This window comes from Thamnophis sirtalis, unplaced genomic scaffold, assembly GCF_051295495.1.
Source record: "Thamnophis sirtalis isolate CommonGarterSnake01/CBP01778 unplaced genomic scaffold, rThaSir2_p1.2 scaffold_2, whole genome shotgun sequence".
Classification (NCBI taxonomy): domain Eukaryota; kingdom Metazoa; phylum Chordata; class Lepidosauria; order Squamata; family Natricidae; genus Thamnophis; species Thamnophis sirtalis.
This window is the reverse complement of record NW_028261382.1, coordinates 109216754-109236105: the sequence shown is the minus strand read 5'-3', so window position 1 is coordinate 109236105 and position 19352 is coordinate 109216754. Positions and strand designations below refer to the sequence as shown.

Sequence of the window (19352 nt, the reverse complement as noted above, 5' to 3'; positions counted from 1 at the left end):
CTAAACCAGAGGTGGGCATGGCCGGCACATGACTCATCCAGCCCGCGAGCCATGAGTTTGACACCGCTTGGCCTATACAATTGCATGCAGTTCTATCCCAATGCTTCCTTCTATCTGCATCAGGGGTGGGTTTCAACCGGTTCGCAGCGGTCCCCGCGAACCGGTTGGTCGGCGAACCCGGAAGTAAGTAACTTCCGGGAACGGCGAAGGGCCCACCCGCCCGCCCTCCTTACCCGGTTTTGACGAGTTCTGCGCTTCCACGCATGCGCAGACGCATACAGCGCCTGCGCGATCCTTTAGGAGCAGCTGGAGCATCGCACAGAGGCTAGTATGCATGCGTGCACTGCGCACGTGCACGAGGACGCCGCCGGCCCCGTTCCAACCGAACCGGTTGGAATGGGGCGAGAAACCCACCCCTGATCTGCATATCTACACATACCAGATTCCAACCCTCCTCTGTAACTCAGAGGAACATTTGATAACATGAACTATATACCTGGAGTTTTAAAGATGACTGCAGGCAGACAATTTGAGTGAAAATGAGATGCAATCTTTCAAGCGAGAAAGGTAAATCAGTAGAAGACTGGATTGGAAAAGAGGAGGGTGGGGTGGAAATGCTGTCAGTATTACTCACAAGGGCTTACCTTACTGAGCTGTTAAGAATTAGCTTGATGGCAGGACTACAAAGAAAGGAGAAATTATGCATGTTGTTGGCGGATAAATTAACCAGCGTCCCCGACAGAAAGGAGCAGGGCGCTTCCGTCACCTCTTACTATAGTTGGCATGCCTAAAATTGAAAAGAAAGGAAGCTGCGTGTAGAGAAACTGTTTAAAATTGAGAGGAGGAAAAATGGGAGGAGCGAGGAAACCAACTAGAAGGTTTGAAGCCACGAGGAAGACAAGCATGGCATTCCCCTGCCAAATGGATTTGCATTTCCTTCCTTTGGCTGTGTCTCCGTAGTTTTCTCCAATGTTTTGTTCTAGGAAATGTTCAGCAATGCTCATTACTGCTTATTCCGATGCCCTTTGACCTCAAAGAGCAATTGATGCGATTCTTAATCTCACCCCGAGCTTCCTGGGCAAGAAAAAGAATTCTTCACACCTCGCCTCATATCCCCAAACCTATGACGGAAATGACTATTGCCTTCGTAGTGGGGGGAATAATGGGGGGGAACTTGGGGAAAAACTGGGGATGGTTACTAAAAAACAATAGACCCAAAAGGGAGAAGGGAAGAAAAAATATAGAAACTACAAAAACAAGACAAAGCAAAAACTAGGCGAACGGGTGAAAAGAAGAGAATAGAAGAGAAGTGGAGTTCCTGAGGAGACGAAGAGAAAATGGTTGAAAGGAGGAAAGGAGGAAAAGGATTTACTAGTAGAATAGAATGAAATACAGTAACATTGCTAATGGTATACAGCCAATATGATGCGAGGGAATTCACGGAAATGACTATTGCCTTTGTAGTGGGGAGTGCAATCAGGGGTGAAATGCTACCAGTTCGGACTGCTGGTATTAAAAAAAAAGCTACCGGTTCACTCGAACCGGTCGTAAAAAAAAAAAATACTAGCGGTATTTCCGACGATCAGCTGTGACGTGCGATTCATATTAGCTAGAAAGCAGGATTTCACGCACTCCACATTTGCGAACCGGCAGCGAAGGTAAGTAGATTTCACCCCCGGGTGCAATTGATCAATAATCGAAGCCCCACTCCTTTTTAATGTGTATTGTACACACTTGCATTTTTACGCTTGCGTGTGAAAGGAGCAGGGCTTTAATCCTAGGTTGTTTGCCATGTTGAAGCCAAGAACTATTACGATAGATGCCCTCGTGCCAACAACAATTCATACTCAAACTGGGCTGGAAGAAAAGAACCTTGTAAAACAGGATGCAAATGATCCTAATCTGACATACTTTTTAACAGAGTTGGACACAGATTTTGGCAAGGATTTCAATTTTCCGCCAGAGAGGAGAATAGTAAATAGGTATATATGTGTGTGTGTGTGTACACAAGAATATCAGATAGAGGTTATGCACCGTCATGATGTTCTAACCACCAACGAAGCTATCTCCGCATCCGTTCTTTAAATTAAAGGTGGAACTTCTGGGTTGTCTTCAAAGCTCAAATTCTCGGCGTCCGTAACTTTGGGCTGCTGAAGTCTGAAAGGTCCTTGCCCTACCCGATCCCTTTTATGGACAATATTTGTCACGTCAGGGAAGGAATATTTGGTAGGATCCACTTCCAACTTCTCCAGACCCTCGTGTCTGCAATAGTAAGCAAATAGACAAATAAAAGAAGGGGAAAGTTAATCAACCTTCATATAAAAACAGAGCACATTGAGGTGTTTTTTTTAAAGCCTTCCGTATTGCTGTCCAGCAGGACATGAGAGGTTTCAGATCTCAAAGGCTTCTTCAGAAAACCAAGCTGTCAGTCTTGCAGTCATATTCCTTTTAGGATCTTTGGCCTGCCACACTCTTTTTCTTTCTTTACTATGCTGTTTCAATTAGTGGGGTAATTGGGAGGGGGAATAGTAAGGAGTAGAATGTTTTGTAGCCAAAACAAAATTCCTTTCTAGAAGCCCAAGGTCATTCTTTGTCTCCGCACCTCTGCACCTGACCGGAACTAGATGGGTGGAAATGCCAGACTGGCAGTGGAAGATTGGGCCATGTGATGGACTTGGGGGGTGTGGGAGCAAGATCATGAACTTTCAACTGGGTGGGAAACCCCGGAAGCTTTCAGGTTCGGGTTTCCCACAGATGTGCCAACATGTCTCTCTTAGTAAATTGGAACTTTGAGGAAAGCTCTGCCTTGGACTCTGATTTAATTCTGGATGATATTTGGAACGCTGACACAAGCACACTTTGGGATGTCCTCTAGTTGCCATGTCCTCTACTCTTCTCCCCAGAGCTTTGGAAATATATCCTGATGATGATTAAGTGGCTTCTTGTGAACTCCTTGATAATGTTCATCTCTAATTATCACTTTGCTCATATCAAGTCTACAAGATCTGTCGGAAGCTGGATATGGTTTCCTTAGAGGCTGTGCTCTACCTTCTCTCCTAAGGAGTGTAGGAAGTCAGCTCCCACCCCTCTCCTAGGAAAATGAAATATTTTAGGAAATATTAAAAAGGGCAGAATATTTCCCCTAAAAGGCGGGCAGAAATATTTACCCCTGGAGACTAAAACATGAAGAACAGTTGCAGGAACTGGGTATGTCTAGTTTAATGAAAAGAAGGACTAGGGGAGACATGATAGCAATGTTCCAATATCTCAGGGGTTGCCACAAAGAAGAGGGAATCAAACTATTCTCCAAAGCACCTGAGGGTAGAACAAGAAGCAATGAGTGGAAACTAATCAAGGAGAGAAGCAAGTTAGAACTGAGGAGAAATTTCCTGACAGTGAGGACAATTAATCAGTGGAACAAATTGCCTCCAGAAGTTGTGAATGCCCCAACACTGGAAGTCTTTAAGATGTTGGATAACCATTTGTCTGAAACGGTATAGGGTTTCCTCTCTAGGCAGGGGGTTGAACTAGAAGACCTCCAAGGTCCCTTCCAACTCTGGTGTGGTGTAGTGTAGTGTAGTGTGGTGTGGTGTGGTGTGGTGTGGTGTGGTGTGGTGTGGTGTGGTGTGGTGTGGTGTGGTGTAGTGTAGTGTAGTGTAGTGTAGTGTAGTGTAGTGTAGTGTATTGTATTGTATTGTATTGTATTGTATTGTATTGTAGAAACAAAACAACCACTTCCCAAACTCATAGCACAATATAGGAGAACAAACCCATCAGGACAAGATTCAGCAGTCCATCTGCATTTAAAAGACACAGGCCACTTTTTTAAAGACAGCCAAGTCCACATTGTGGACAGAGAGGATCTCTGGTTTGAAAGAGGGGTCAAAGAGGCCCTCTATGTCAAAACTGAACAGGCCTCTCCGAACAGAGGGGGAGAGATACAACATCATCTATCTCCAAACTACAACACAGTCCTTTCAGCAGTTCCAAGGAAGTTCCACACCCATTTGCACCACTTAGGTGACCACGAGGACATGGATAAACGTCCAGGTGGCCTAAGTGACCCTCTAAAAGGATGCAAACGACCAGCTGTCTGCAAGGAGTATAAATCCTTCCATTCCTCACCATCCAGTCAGAGCTGAAGAAGCTTCTTGGATGAGAAGCGAAATGTCTTCAAAGAAAAACCAGAAAGTCCAGTTGCCTCTTGAAAAAAAATAGCACCACCATTCACTCCAAATTTTTTAGAGATTGTCAGATATAATTAGCTAACGAGGATTCTATAACCAATACGGTGTTTCCCGTCAGGATAGAAGAAAAGGGTTATATAATTGTGTCTACTAATGAGGAGCCAAGGTGGCGCAGTGGTTAAATGCAGCACTGTAGGCTACTGCTAGATCAGCAGGTCAGCGGTTCAAATCTCACCGGCTCAGGGTTGACTCAGCCTTCCATCCTTCCTCTTCCGAGGTGGGTAAAATGAGGACCCAGATTGTTGGGGGCAATATGCTGACTCCCTGTAAACCGCTTAGAGAGGCCTGAAAGGCCTATGAAGCGGTATATAAGTCTACTGCTATTGCTATTGCTATTGCTGCTTAAAATGTGTTTTCAAAAGTGTGTAAGCTTTGCTTGATGAAAGTGGGGAGATGAGTAAGCAGAGACTAGAAGCTGGAGAGTTGTAACTTTACAGTATAATGCAGGTAACCACTCATTGGCTTCCTTAAGGTGTTTCCATGGCAGATTGTGCTATGTAAAACCACATTCCTCTGGGAATCCGTTTCTACTCCCACACCATTCAAAGGGTGTCCATCCCAAATTGTATAGCTCAAAGTCTGTGGAGCTTCTCAGTCATCCAGTCATGGTTGTCCCAAAGCCATGGGACTTCTTGGAAGTCCAGTTGCCTCCTGAAAAAGCACCTTTGGGGCAACCATGACCTGGATGACTTGGGAATCTCTACAGACTGAAAGAAGGGAATTACCATCAGAACGAGAGAGAAGCAGGGGAAAAAAACCTTTCTTTTCTTCTCTCTCCCGAAGGTTTTTAGGTAGTCCTTGACTCACGACTGTAACTGAGCCCCAATTTTCCATTGGTAAGCAAGGCAGTCGCTAAGCGAGTCGTGCCCCATTTTACAGCCTTTGGCCATGTTTGTTAAGCGTGTCACTTCAGTGGTTAAGCTAAATCAAGCAGTCGTTAAGTGATCTGGCTCCCTCATTGACTTCCTGGGATGCTTCAACCATCGTAAACAATAGACAGAATAACAGAGCTGGAAGGGACCTTGGAGGTCATCTAGTCCAACCCGCTGCTCAAGAGACACCCCCCCCCCAGTCCATTCCAGGCAAATGTCTGAAATTCAAAGAATCCAAGGGGGCAGGGGGGAATCCTGGGCCTCCATGGGGGAAGGCTGGACTGAGAGGGCCCTGGCTGTGGCTTCTGGGTCTTGGAGTCCAACCTTCCTGAGAGAGGATGAGTGCAGTGAAATAGACCAAAAGAGGGTGAGGACTCAAACCAAGGAGACCTGAATACCAGTTGCCAAGAGCCCAAACTTTGACCACGTGACTTGGAGGGGGGGGGATGCTGCAACGGTCATAAATATGAGTACTGGTCATAAGTCCCTTCTTTCAGCGCTGTTGTAACTTCGAATGGTCATTAAATGAATGTTTGTAAGTCGAGAACTACCAATCCTTCCTTTGAAAATGAAACTTAAAACTCCAGCGATACCAGTGGAAGTCTTTCCTGAAACGCAAGGAGCCTTTTCAAAGGCATTTTAATTTTTGTGAAGTGGGAGGAAGGGAGAAATGGCCACGAGAAGGGAGGGGGGGGTTGGAAGCTTCTCTTTTATTTTATTTTTATCCCCACCCACCTAGTCAAGGGGGGAGGGGTTGCTGAGGCTTTCCCAGAGTTGCTGTTAACATGATGCTTGTTGAAATTCATGCAATTAACATGACCACCACTTGGGCTTTTAGTGAGAAGTTACAGGCTCAAAAAGTTGGAGAGGTGTTCGTTTTTAAAGCCCCACAGTGAGACCTCGGAGGCTATTAAGTTCGTTTTGGAAATGACATGGAAGGATAGATGGCTAGACGGAAAGGCAAATCACTCCTGCTTCCCAATTCTTTGCAAAGTGTTATGACTTTGATTTAGAGCAGGGGTGTCAAACTCGATTTCATTGAGGGCTGCATCAGGGTTGTGTCTGACCTCGGAGGGCTGGGGGGGTGGGGTCAGCATGGCCTGGTGGACATGGCCAGTTCAACGTCACTCTTGTCGGGGGCACCTGAGGTGGCCAACTCCTAAGGCAGGACTTCCTTGAGACCCTCCCTCATTCTCATTATAATCTCCTTCCTTTCTTCCTTTCTTCATCCCTGAGACCTTCCCTCACTCTCATTATAATCTCCTTCCTTTCTTCCTTCATCCCTGAGACCCTCCCTCATTCTCATTATAATCTCCTTCCTTCCTTCCTTCCTTCATCCCTGAGACCCTCCCTCACTCTCATTATAATCTTCTTTCCTTCCTTCATCCCTGAGACCTTCCCTCACTCTCATTATAATCTTCCTTTCTTCCTTCCTTCCTTCCTTTCTCCCTGAGACCTTCCCTCACTCTCATTATAATCTTCCTTTCTTCCTTCCTTCCTTCCTTCCTTCCTTTCTCCCTGAGACCCTCCCTCACTCTCATTATAATCTTCCTTTCTTCCTTCCTTCCTTCCTTCCTTCCTTTCTCCCTGAGACCTTCCCTCACTCTCATTATAATCTTCCTTTCTTCCTTCCTTCCTTCCTTCCTTCCTTTCTCCCTGAGACCTTCCCTCACTCTCATTATAATCTTCCTTTCTTCCTTCCTTCCTTCCTTCCTTTCTCCCTGAGACCTTCCCTCACTCTCATTATAATCTTCCTTTCTTCCTTCCTTCCTTCCTTCCTTCCTTTCTCCCTGAGACCTTCCCTCACTCTCATTATAATCTTCCTTTCTTTCTTCCTTCCTTCCTTCCTTCCTTCCTTCCTTCCTTCCTTCCTTCCTTCCTTTCTCCCTGAGACCTTCCCTCACTCTCATTATAATCTTCCTTTCTTCCTTCCTTCCTTCCTTCCTTCCTTCCTTTCTCCCTGAGACCTTCCCTCACTCTCATTATAATCTTCCTTCCTTCCTTTCTCCGAGACCTTCCCTCACTCTCATTATAATCTTCCTTTCTTCCTTCCTTCCTTCCTTCCTTTCTCCCTGAGACCTTCCCTCACTCTCATTATAATCTTCCTTTCTTCCTTCCTTCCTTCCTTCCTTCCTTTCTCCCTGAGACCTTCCCTCACTCTCATTATAATCTTCCTTTCTTCCTTCCTTCCTTCCTTCCTTCCTTCCTTCCTTCCTTCCTTCCTTCCTTCCTTTCTCCCTGAGACCTTCCCTCACTCTCATTATAATCTTCCTTTCTTCCTTCCTTCCTTCCTTCCTTCCTTCCTTTCTCCCTGAGACCTTCCCTCACTCTCATTATAATCTTCCTTCCTTCCTTTCTCCGAGACCTTCCCTCACTCTCATTATAATCTTCCTTTCTTCCTTCCTTCCTTCCTTCCTTTCTCCCTGAGACCTTCCCTCACTCTCATTATAATCTTCCTTTCTTCCTTCCTTCCTTCCTTCCTTCCTTTCTCCCTGAGACCTTCCCTCACTCTCATTATAATCTTCCTTTCTTCCTTCCTTCCTTCCTTCCTTCCTTCCTTCCTTCCTTTCTCCCTGAGACCTTCCCTCACTCTCATTATAATCTTCCTTTCTTCCTTCCTTCCTTCCTTCCTTCCTTTCTCCCTGAGACCTTCCCTCACTCTCATTATAATCTTCCTTTCTTCCTTCCTTCCTTCCTTCCTTCCTTCCTTTCTCCCTGAGACCTTCCCTCACTCTCATTATAATCTTCCTTCCTTCCTTCCTTCCTTTCTCCCTGAGACCTTCCCTCACTCTCATTATAATCTTCCTTCCTTCCTTCCTTCCTTCCTTCCTTCCTTCCTTCCTTCCTTCCTTCCTTCCTTCCTTCCTTCCTTCCTTCCTTCCTCCCTGAGACCTTCCCTCACTCTCATTATAATCTTCCTTTGTTCCTTTGTTCCTTATGACTTATGACCCTTTTTCACAGTTATGATCTTTGCAGCATCCCCGTGATCATGTGATCGAAATCCGGATGCCTGGCAACTGACTCATACTTATGACCCTGGCTGTGTCCCATGGCCACGTGGTCCCCTTTTGCGACCTTCTGACAGGCAAAGTCCAATGGGGGGGGGGAGCCCGATTCTCTTAACCACCGGGGGACTAACTTATCAACGGCGGGGGTTCACTTCAAAACCGAGGCAAGGGAGCTCGTAAAATGGGTCAAAACTCCCCGAGCCATGTCTTGCTGAGCAACAGAAATTCGGGGCTCCATCGGGGTCGTAAGTCGAGGACTGCCCATGTAATGTTCGTGTCCAACTTTCTGCTTGTGCACAAGGTGACCTCCCGGCCTGCTTATATGAGGTTCTGCTATGGTTCATTGTGGTCATAACGTGATGATTATCCTCTTCAGCACATGGCACAAGAAGTGCTGGCGAAGCTTCCAGCTCCGGGGAAATGAAAAATACTGATTAAGCCTTCAAAGAACTAAGAATGGAACAAAAATACGATGGCTGCCTAACAAAACCTGCGAGGCGAGAAGGAGATGCAAACAGGAAAAACGAACCCGAAACAACTACATTGTTGAACCCAAAGCTATTATTCTGTACAGATTCTCAGTCTTCGGGGTCAGGTTGTCCCAAAGGTGCTTCTTTCAGGAGGCAACTGGACGTTCTTCTTTTCTCTTTTGAAGATGTTTCACTTCTCATCCAAGAAGCTTCTTCAGCTCTGACAAAATAGGAATGGGAGGATTTACATTCCTTGCAGGCAGCTGGTCATTTGCATCCTTTTAGAGCAGTGTTTCTCAACCTTGGCAACTTGAAGATGTCCGGACTTCAACTCCCAGAATTCCCCAGCCAGCTTTCGCTGGCTGGGGAATTCTGAGAGTTGAAGTCCGGACATCTTCAAGTTGCCAAGGTTGAGAAACACTGTTTTAGAGAGTCATTGAGGCTACCTGGAGGTTTATCTCTGTCCTCAGGGCCACTTGAGTTGTGTAAATAGGTGTGGAGTCTTCTTGGAACTGTTGAAAAGACTGTGTTGCAGATTGGAGATAGGTGATGTCTATCCCTCCCCATCTGTTGAGGGCTGTTCAATTTTGACCTAGGTGGCTTCTTTAATCCCTCTTTCAAACCAGCGGTCCTCTCCGTCCAAAATGTGGACTTGGCTGTCTTCAAAAGAAAGCTTTCGCTGGCTGGGGAATTCTGGGAGTTGAAGTCCGGACATCTTCAAGTTGCCAAGGTTGAGAAAGACTGTTTTAGAGGGTCCTTGAAGCACTTGGTGGTTTATCTGTGTCCTCGGGGTCACCTTTGGGACAACCTGGATGACCGAGAATCTCTATAGACATTTAGCTATACAATTTGGAATGAACACCCTTGGAATGGTGTGGGAGTAGGAATGGAGGGGGAAATTGCAGACTATAGGAACCAGGAGCATCACTCAGGTGACCCTGAGGACACAGATAAACCTCCAAGTGTTTCAAGCAACAATCTCTTATTTGAGCTTGAATTTTCTGCCTCGTTGGCAGTTTTTAATAATCCACTAGAATTGTCTAGTCCTCTTACATCAGCACTTCTAAAATGTGCGAGATACCCATATGCGTATGCCGACACACTTACACACACAAACACACACCTCAAGTCCTTGGAACTTCCGTGAATGACTTTCCTTTTTGTGCCAAGAGTGAGAGGGTGTGTGTGTGTGAAGGTGGGCAGCATTGAAAGAGATTGGAGAATCAAACATTTGAGACTCCAGGTTTACAAAGGAAGCCGGTTCTTATTCTGCTTCAATGAAACCAAATGGGAACTTCTTAATTCCCCCCCCCCCAAAAAAAAACCCTTTGTTCTTATGCACGCTTAACCTCTTGGAAAGAAAGATTCCTTTGATAACTAATTCTATTTGTTGGAAGAAATGTCCATCTGGGTTCAGTTCCAAGTGAGGAAAAAGACATTGGAAACACGGAGGCTGTTTGGAAAGATGGTTTAATGGTGGACAAGATCTCATGCCTTGGAGTCCTGGGTGAAAAGGGTAGAGATGCTGAGAGAGCCTGAGTTTTATACCCTCTGTTGGGCTTTGAACTTCCTGGGACACAGGAAGAGTTTCCTGATTGGTTGCTCTCACAGGTTATAGCTAGCTTTGTAAGTTGTCTGTGTGCTAAGTTTGGTTGAAACCCGGTGGGTGGTGCAATGAAGGGCAATGAAATGGCTCTGCCTGAAGGGGTAGATCTTTGTTATGTAGAATAGACTGCCGCAGGCCTTAATAGCCCATTGACAAAGGTAGGGTGGGGGGTTAGGGCTGAGTTTCTGCCTCTCTGAATTTCTACTTCTCTTTTTTTCTTCCCATAGGTTCTGACCGAGGCTTCCCAAGAGCATGAAGCAAACACCTGGTCTGGAAAAAAACCCTTTTTATTAATTTACTGTGAATTCTGCTCATTCACATCCAGGAAAGTCTCTCAAGGGAGGATTTACAGCCATAGACCTTATCTGGCTTGGAGAGCTTCCAGGTCAATAGCTGCAAAACTTGGCCAGGAGTCTCAGAGAGTCACAAACCAATTAAGCAAACTAATTGTCTCCTGCAAACTCCACTCCCCTTTCGCTCCTCTTTTATTTCCTCTGGGAGGGGCCATTTGTCATCCACCTGTGACCTTACTCCCAAGTTGACCGCTATTCTTCAGCTGTTCCTTTCGTCTGGCAACTCTGCACATGCGCACACTGGGAACAGGCTCCAGCTGTTCGTCTGCCTCACTGATCTCTGACTCTGAAGGCAGCTGATAACTGGCATACAGCCCTGGTCCTATCTTTGTCTCTGACACAGAGCCCTCCTCAGAGCCTTCCCCAGACTCCAGGACTGGCCCCTGTTCCTCCCCCACCTGGCCACCTCCTCACGGTCCGAATCTGCTGCCGGCTTCACTGACCTCTGGTCAGCCACAACACTAGGTTATCTTGCCTGCTGCAAAACTGCAATTGAACCTGGATCCTTTTTCCACTTCTCGTTTGAGCTTGAATTTTCTGCCTCATTGGCAAGTTATAATAATCCACTAGAACTGTCTAGTCCTCTTACATCAGCTCTTACATCAACCCTAAACCTAACCCTAACCCTGACCCTAACCCTAACCCTAACCCTTGTCAATGGGCCATTAAGGCCTGAGCCAGTCTATTCTACCTTCTTCAGGCACAGCCCTTTCATTACATCATCACCCAGCAAGAATCGACCAAGCTTGGGACTCAGGACAGCCTAGAGAGTTGCCCCTGCATGGCCGCATGGCAGTCTGACAACCAATCAGAATACAAGCTCAAATTCAAAGCCCAACAGAGGTATAAATATTTCTGCCTCCCTCCCTCTCTCTCTCCTCTCTCTCTCCTTCTCTTTCTCTCCTTCTCTCTCCCCCTCTCCCTCTCCCCACCTCCGGTTTGGAGATTGCTCAGTGTTCCTAGGGAAGCTGCTCAGGGTTATATAATCAAAAATAAATAAAAATTCCCGAATTCACACAATTCAAGTAGTATCTACTTTGGGTTTTCGTGAGTCAGGGAGAAGATTATTCTTTTTTTTAAAAAAAAATCTCTGCAGCTAGGACATTTTGTCTGCTATTAAGCTGTTTGATAAAGTGGATTTAATATTACAGAAAATGCAGTACAAATTATCACCCCTGTAAAGTAATTAACTGCTGTCTCCCTGACATATTTGCAAAAAACGTATTATGATGACTCTGAATTGGCTTATTAATCACTCTTCCCTTTAGTGATTCTCAGCTCCCCCTTTGCTTGTTTGTTACTCTGGAGCCCAGCAGATAATAATGCTAGACTGGAATATGGAGACAAGAGCAGTTGATTGCCTATGTCAGTGTTTCTCAACCTTGGCAACTTGAAGATGTCCGGACTTCAACTCCCAGAATTCCCCAGCCAGCATTCGCTGGCTGGGGAATTCTGGGACTTGAAGTCCAGACATCTTCAAGTTGCCAAGGTTGAGAAACACTGGCCTATGTAAGAAAAAAACCAGCTCGGGATCAATATTCAAAATTAGGAATACCAAGAAAGTTGCTACCTTAGAATAAGGCTTTTGCTCCAGTAAAGTCAATATTTGGCATGGTGGGAACTCCCCACTAGCTGAAGATGCAAACAATTAAATCTAGGAGCAACCTATGAGAAAAGGGGACCCTGAATATCAACCTTAATGTTAGAGCAGACCAGGGGTGGGCTTCAAAAATTTCAGCAACAGGTTCTCTTCCCAGTTTCTGGGGGGAGTGGCCATGGTGGGCATGGCCTAGTTGGCCTCCTGCACCATGGCGGCCGTGGGGGCTTGTTCTGCTCGGGGCATGCAGTTAACTCTACGCTTAGGAATCTTATTCAGATCAAGTTTATTTTCAGGCATTCCTAATAGCAAAACTTATAGTTCAGTGTTGATACTTCTGACTTTCCATAATCTGTCCCATCACGTGGTGTAAAAAGATGATTTCACTCCCGTGCTGAGCGGAGATACAAAGCACTACTATTCCGGTTCACAAAGGCATTTAAACTGACCGGCTATAAACTTTGCACGCAGGCAGAATGCCCCAGTGGTCAATCAGAAACACAGATGTGATCACATGTCATGGAACTACATTTCCCATAAGGTAATTTCTTAAAGGAGACAGTTCTTAATTCCTACACTAGCTAGAGTCCAAAGAGAAGGCAGCTTATGCATGCAAAGACCACATCCCTATATAGCCGTGATGGCGAATCCATGGCATGCGTGCCACAGGTGGCACGTTGGAGCCATTTGTTAGGGCATGCGAGGCATTGCCATGTCAGCTACAGCACACATGCGTGCCCTGCCCAGCTGACTTTGGCCTTCTTTTGAGGCCATTTTTTGCCCTCTGGAGGCTTCCTTGAAACCTCTGGAGCACGAAAAACCCGTCCTATGGGCAAACTAGAAATTCCAGGACAGACTTCGGGTTCGCTCATAGGGACAAACCGGAAGTCACCATTCCTGGACTTCCAGGTTCCCCTAGGGCCATTTTTCATCCTGCAGAGGCTTCGGGTAAAAAAACCACACCAAAAGCAGGGGATGGGTGGGTTGCACATGCATGCACGATGGGTCACGTGCAAAGCATTGTGGGTGTGGCACGCTCGCGCACGACCCCTCCCTGTGCTGCCTCCTAAAGTATTTTTTAGACTGCCTTTCCTTTTCACTCACTTTTCTACTGGTTCGCAAATATGAGAGCACACGCTCACACCCATGTGTGTACTCGCCCTTACGTGCTTGTGCATTGATCATGCACGCGGTTTGAAAAACGTGCCTAAAGAGGATGAAATAGAACCAGGGCAGGTGGGCAAGCCCACCCATAATTTCCACTACCGGTTCATGAGAACTGGTCCAAATATGCTGAATATCACCGATGCAACAAGAGCTGAGAGGAAGGAAAGCACTCAGACGATTGAATGCAAGGATATTAAAATACCTCTGAAATAAGATTGCAACAATTCGTCCACCATACAGCAAGTCCTCTAGAGGGCAGGGGACAGCCAAGCAGATCCCACAAGCGGCGTGACATTTGTGGTGCCCCTGGCGATCTCCCACTCATGTATATAAATAGAGGAGCCTTAAAAATGTCCCAAATTATGCAAGATAGCTAAAACTAGAAGAGTGATTACTCACATGAGGTTTTGTGAGGTTCTACCTACTTTGCATAATTTAAAAAAATATACAGTACATTGTCACAGTTTGGCATTCGGGACACTGCATAGAATCAATGAGTGCCTCACTTGGAAAAGAGCCGATAACAGACACATAGAGATAAGCAACATCTCCACGCCACTCAAACGAGACAATCAAAAAGGCAAAAAAAGTTATAGTCATTGTTATGAAAGTTTTTGTTTTATGTTTTGCTATGAAATAGAGTGTTCGATCATATGATATACAAAGGACAATAATGTATTCAATGTACAAGAATGGGATGATTTGAACCCTATGTATAATTGTAAGCATCGACTATGTTACACTGGTAAGATTTTTATATGTTAAATGGACTAATGATGATGTAATGAAAAATTGATAGATATATGAATTGAAATGTTCAATAACTACTTGGATTAGCAATGGGAAACTATTTCTGGAGTTGAATATGCTACACCATAAGTATTGTATACTCTATGGATGATTAATATTAGCTGTAACCTGAACACATAATACTCAATGATAAGTATATATTTAGTTATGTTTGATGGATAACCAGTGATCTTATTTTTAATTGTAAAAACTGATGCACAAAAGTTTGTAACCAAACGACATGCTTGATGAAATTGAGGAAAGTTTTTTGTATGTGTTGTTTTGTTTTTGTTAGTTTTTAAATTATATGTATGTATGTATATGTATATGTATATGTAATATGTATATGTGTTGCATTTGTGCTGATAAATAAATAAAGGGAGGGCATACCAGGGGTTGTGACACTAAATACATGCATGCATGCATACATAGATAGATACATACATAAAGGCAAAAAAGAAACATAAAGTCCCAAACCAGCAATCAACACCTAGATAAGCAGAGATACATGTCAATATTAATAACAGACCAACAGTCTAGAACAGGGGTGTCAAACTCACGTCCCAGCGGCTTTACGTGACATATCGGGACTTCCCCCCTTCGCTAAACGGGGTGTGGGCGTGGCCAGAGCATGATGCATCTGGTCCATAGGCCGGGAGTTTGACAGCCCTGGTCTAGAAGTAACCAATATCCCCAATCAAGTAATTACCAACTCAGACAAACAAGCTAACGGTAAACCACAACATAATCAAAGAACCACCAAGAACACCTCCAACACTGACAAAGCAAGCAACTTGTACATAAAACAGAGAGCAAATCCCACTCCCTTCTAGCGTTGATGATGTTACCTACTATGGTGGTGAAATGTCTGCAAGAAATAGCAATAGCAATAGCAGTTCGACTTATATACCGCTTCATAGGGCTTTCAGCCCTCTCTAAGCGGTTTACAGAGTCAGCATATCGCCCCCACAGTCTGGGTCCTCATTTCACCCACCTCGGAAGGATGGAAGGCTGAGTCAACCTTGAGCCGGTGAGATTAGAACCGCTGAACTGCAGATAACAGTCAGCTGTAGTGGCCTTCAGTACTGCACCCTAACCACTGCGCCACCTCGGCTCTAACCTAAGAAGAAAACAACCAAGCTCAGGGAGTGCCAAGGTTCCCATACTTGGAAAAAATGGAAAGGCATTTGTGTTGTGTGGTATTTGCTAACCTACGAAGGATTCAACTGTAATGATTTATTTTTTGGCTTTGTTTCACGCAAGGGACTATTGTTTTCACAATGATGGAAGTCTTGACTCTCCCCACCAACCGCCATGGGTATTTGTGCTGCCTACCCTAATCTAGCAAGTTGCCTTTCCAGGAAGTTTAACATTGCCTAGAAGAGAGGGGGAAATGGGATTTGTAATCAATAACAAGGTGAGCAAACAATAAAAAAATAATACAGTTTTCCTACAGTTGTAAGAACTTTCTTAACTGAGCCCCTAAAGCAGAAGAGTTTATACAGGATCCCGATGGGCAAGCTGTTGAACAGCCCTCTTCAGGTAAAACTTGGTTTCACAACAACCAGTATTACAACTATTGGTCCTACTCACCACTGCATTATATTGATCATATTTGCCAATAAATTATCATTTTCAGCTTTCAGCGTAACGTTGAGTTGCCAAAGGAAGGGGAAAAAAATCGCAATTACCTTCTTAGATTTCTTTGCAGTTTCCTGGGATCAAATGTTTTCTCAGAAATGGATGCTTTTTGGCTAGTTACGACCACATCTTTAGCCTGGGGGAGAATAACAAATTGGTTCCCTTATTTTGTTGCAGCTTTCAGCAAAATGGGGGGAGGAAATGGAAACATAAATATTTTACGTAATATTAGAGTTCATCTTATTTTAATAAAGCATTGTTAAGGCTTGGAAAGCAAGCACTCAAAAGAGCATTGGGATGAACTACAAGTAAGTACAGGATACAATTCTCCATCTCCATCTGCAGGTATATTTGAATTTATTACATGTAACATGTAATGATTCCAAAAGAATTGTTTCCAAATTGTTTCTATGCTATGTCAACTGCTCTCTCCCCAGAATTAAACCCATCTGAGAGGCACCTATTTCAGCCAGACCTTCATAACAATCCTCAACTCTTTCAAACCTCCATAGAGATTTGAATTCCAATTGGTTGAAAAATCTTTATAATGCAGACTTAAATGAAAATGGAGGGAGGGAGGGAGAAAGGAAGGAAATGCATGGAGGGAAGGAGGGAGGAAGGAATGAAATGTATGGGAGGAAGGGAAGGAGGGAGGAAGGCAGGGGGAGGGAGGGAGGAAAAAAAGGTAAGAAAGGGAGGGAAGAAGGAAGGAAGGAAATGTATGGGAGGAAGGGGGGAGGCAGAGGGAGGGAGGTAAGAAATATAAGAGAGGAAAGAAGGAAGGAAATATATGGGAGGGAGGGGGAAGGAGGGAGGAAAGAAAGGGGAGAGGAAGGAAGGAAGAGTAAGAGAGGAAGGAAGGAAATGTATGGGAAGAAGGGAGGGGGAGGGAGGAAGGAAGGAAGGAAATGTATGCGAGGGAGGGGGTGGGAGAGAGGAAAGAAGGGGGAGAGGAAGGAAGGAAGGGTAAGAGAGGAAGGAAGGAAATTTATGGGAGGAAGGGAAGGAGGGAGGAAAGAAAGGGGAGAGGAAGGAAGGAAGAGCAAGAGAGGAAGGAAGGAAATGTATGGGAAGAAGGGAGGGGGAGGGAGGGAGGGAGGGAGGAAGGAAGGAAATGTATGGGAAGAAGGGAGGGGGAGGGAGGAAGGAAATGTATGGGAGGGAGGGGGAAGGAGGGAGGAAAGAAAGGGGAGAGGAAGGAAGGAAGAGTAAGAGGAAGGAAGGAAATGTATGGGAAGAAGGGAGGGGGAGGGAGGAAGGAAGGAAATGTATGGGAGGGAGGGGGTGGGAGAGAGGAAAGAAGGGGGAGAGGAAGGAAGGAAGGGTAAGAAAGGAAGGAAGGAAATTTATGGGAGGAAGGGAAGGAGGGAGGGAGGCAGGGGGAGGGAGGGAGGAAAGAAAGGTAAGAAAGGGATAGAAGAAGGAAGGAAGGAAGGAAGGAAGGAAGGAAGGAAGGAAGGAAGGAAGGAAGGAAGGAAGGAAGGAAGGAAGGAAGGAAGGAAACTCTACAATGTGGTGTGGGCATTTTCCCAACATGACAGGGTTCAGATTTGGTCTAGGTTTAGTTTCTCACTTGGTTGAGCTGCACTGTGTGAATTTTATTTTGTCTACTAAAGTCAACAAGAAGTTGATTGTGAATTGGCAATCAGCACATTTATCCAATCAACAGTTCAATAGACCCAATTCCAACTCAGCATACCGTTAACTTTTTTTAAAAAAGGGGTGGGTGGGGGGGTTCAACTAAAAAAATCATTGCTTTGGTCTTATTGCATCCACATGTAATCAATTAGACATTGAGTTAATAAAACAATATTAAGAATCTATTCCAACACTGCTTTTCAGCTAGTCAAACAAAAGCTTACAAGAATGGCACAAATATTAGATGTGCTTTATGGTTACACATAGAGGCATATCTCCCTGCACAAATTTTAAAATCTTGGGGTTGGGTGTTTTTTTTTATTTTTTTATTTGCTGAATGATGAAAAGTGTCTAGTTCTATTCATCTAAAACCCTTTTCTGCCCTTTTCACTTCCTTTGAGACAAGAAGGAATATTAATTTTCAGGCTTAGCAGAAGTCTGTCTGGAAACATAAAGAGCTTTCATTTAACTGATGTAGTAATTTATTCTCTCTATAATCTCTGGTACCACAAAGTCACCAGAAAGTGACTTAAACTGTAGAAATTCTATATATATACAGTTTTAAGCTCAAAGAAACAAGAAATGGAAACTGAAAATAGGGGGAAATGCAGACTTTCCACAATGAAAGACGGGATCTTATGATGAGATCAAAGAACTCTCAGAGAGAAGATGCCAAATAAATATGACAGATTAAACTGTAGAAATTCTATAAATATAGCAGACACCATCTTAGAGAAGATGATGTATTTTTTTTTAAAAGCAATCATATGAGACAATGTTTCCAGTATTGATTTTTAAGAATCTGGATCAATAATGTTCTCAAAATGTCCAACATTCTTTATTTAGATACCTATATACCAAGATGAGGCAGTGGCTCAGTGGCTAAGATGCTGAGCTTGTCAATCAGAAAGGTCAGCAGTTTGGCGGTTCGAATCCCTAGTGCTGCATAACGGGATGAGCTCCCATGACTTGTCCCAGCTTCTGCCAATCTAGCAGTTCGAAAGCACGTAAAAAATGCAAGTAGAAAAATAGGAACCACCTTTGGTGGGAAGGGAACAGCGTTCCGTGTGCCTTCAGCATTTAGTCATGCTGGCCTCATGACCATGGAGATGGCTTCGGAGATGAGCACTGCCCCCTCGAGTCGGGAACGACTAGCACATATGTGCAAGGGGAAACTTTACCTTTATACCAAGATGCTTATGTTCAATTTGTCTTCTTGGCTATCCATTGTATTATCACAAATCTTCTTGAGCACAAGGGTTCAAAAAAGTCATTAGTCTACCTTTCCAGTTTCTTCAAAGCCCAATTTGGTTATCATTCCCTACATCATGAAGTGAATCAGTCACTAAGTGAAACTGACTGCACTCATGACTAGCTTTCCTTTCCTTTCAAGACCTGCGAAGGGCATAAAGTTCCTTTCTCATTTCCATTAACAACCATTGTAACTATCAAAGGTTGTTAACGCTGTATGTTAATATATGTTTATTTGTCAAACAAAAATTACAAATTCATGAGACTTGCTCCATCATAACACGTTCCCTTGGGATTTTTGGCACATTTTTTCGGGGTGGAAAATAATATATGTACCCCATGATAATGCAGAAAAATGGAATAAGCCTCCTTCTAAACATGAAAAGAATATAAATCAATGGGGATTTTAATATTCAATTGTCAGGGGGAAAAAATCTCCAAAATCTCTGCAAAGGATTCTTAAGAGTTCGCACCGAATTATCAAAATGGGTCTTCTGAAACTAACAGAGATGGATTCTAAATGAAATTTGTTTTGTAGGAGCGGGAAGCGGTTCCAAAGAATAAAACTCAGGCAGGGTTCCAGCCACTGATGAGGCTGCAACCCTGTCACTGCAGAGGCGCTGCCTGAATTAATGAGGAAGACAAGACAGATGGTGACAACTTGAAGGAAGTTGGCTACCTGCCTCTTGGATGAGGAATCACATTTCAGAAGA

At 44.4% G+C, this 19352-nt stretch overlaps 1 protein-coding gene across 1 annotated transcript in view; it reads right to left on the bottom strand.

Moving 5' to 3' along the window:
- Positions 1-1975: 1975 nt before the first annotated feature.
- DNAAF11 (dynein axonemal assembly factor 11) overlaps positions 1976-19352 on the bottom strand; it is a 44487-nt gene continuing 27110 nt past the window's right edge. Inside the window, exons 11-12 of the mRNA XM_087703845.1 lie at positions 15801-15886; positions 1976-2262 (exon numbers count right to left, since the gene is read on the bottom strand). Of these exons, the coding sequence (XP_087559971.1) occupies positions 2082-2262; positions 15801-15886 (267 nt within the window). The 3' untranslated portion in view covers positions 1976-2081. The remainder of the gene's footprint in view (positions 2263-15800; positions 15887-19352) is intronic.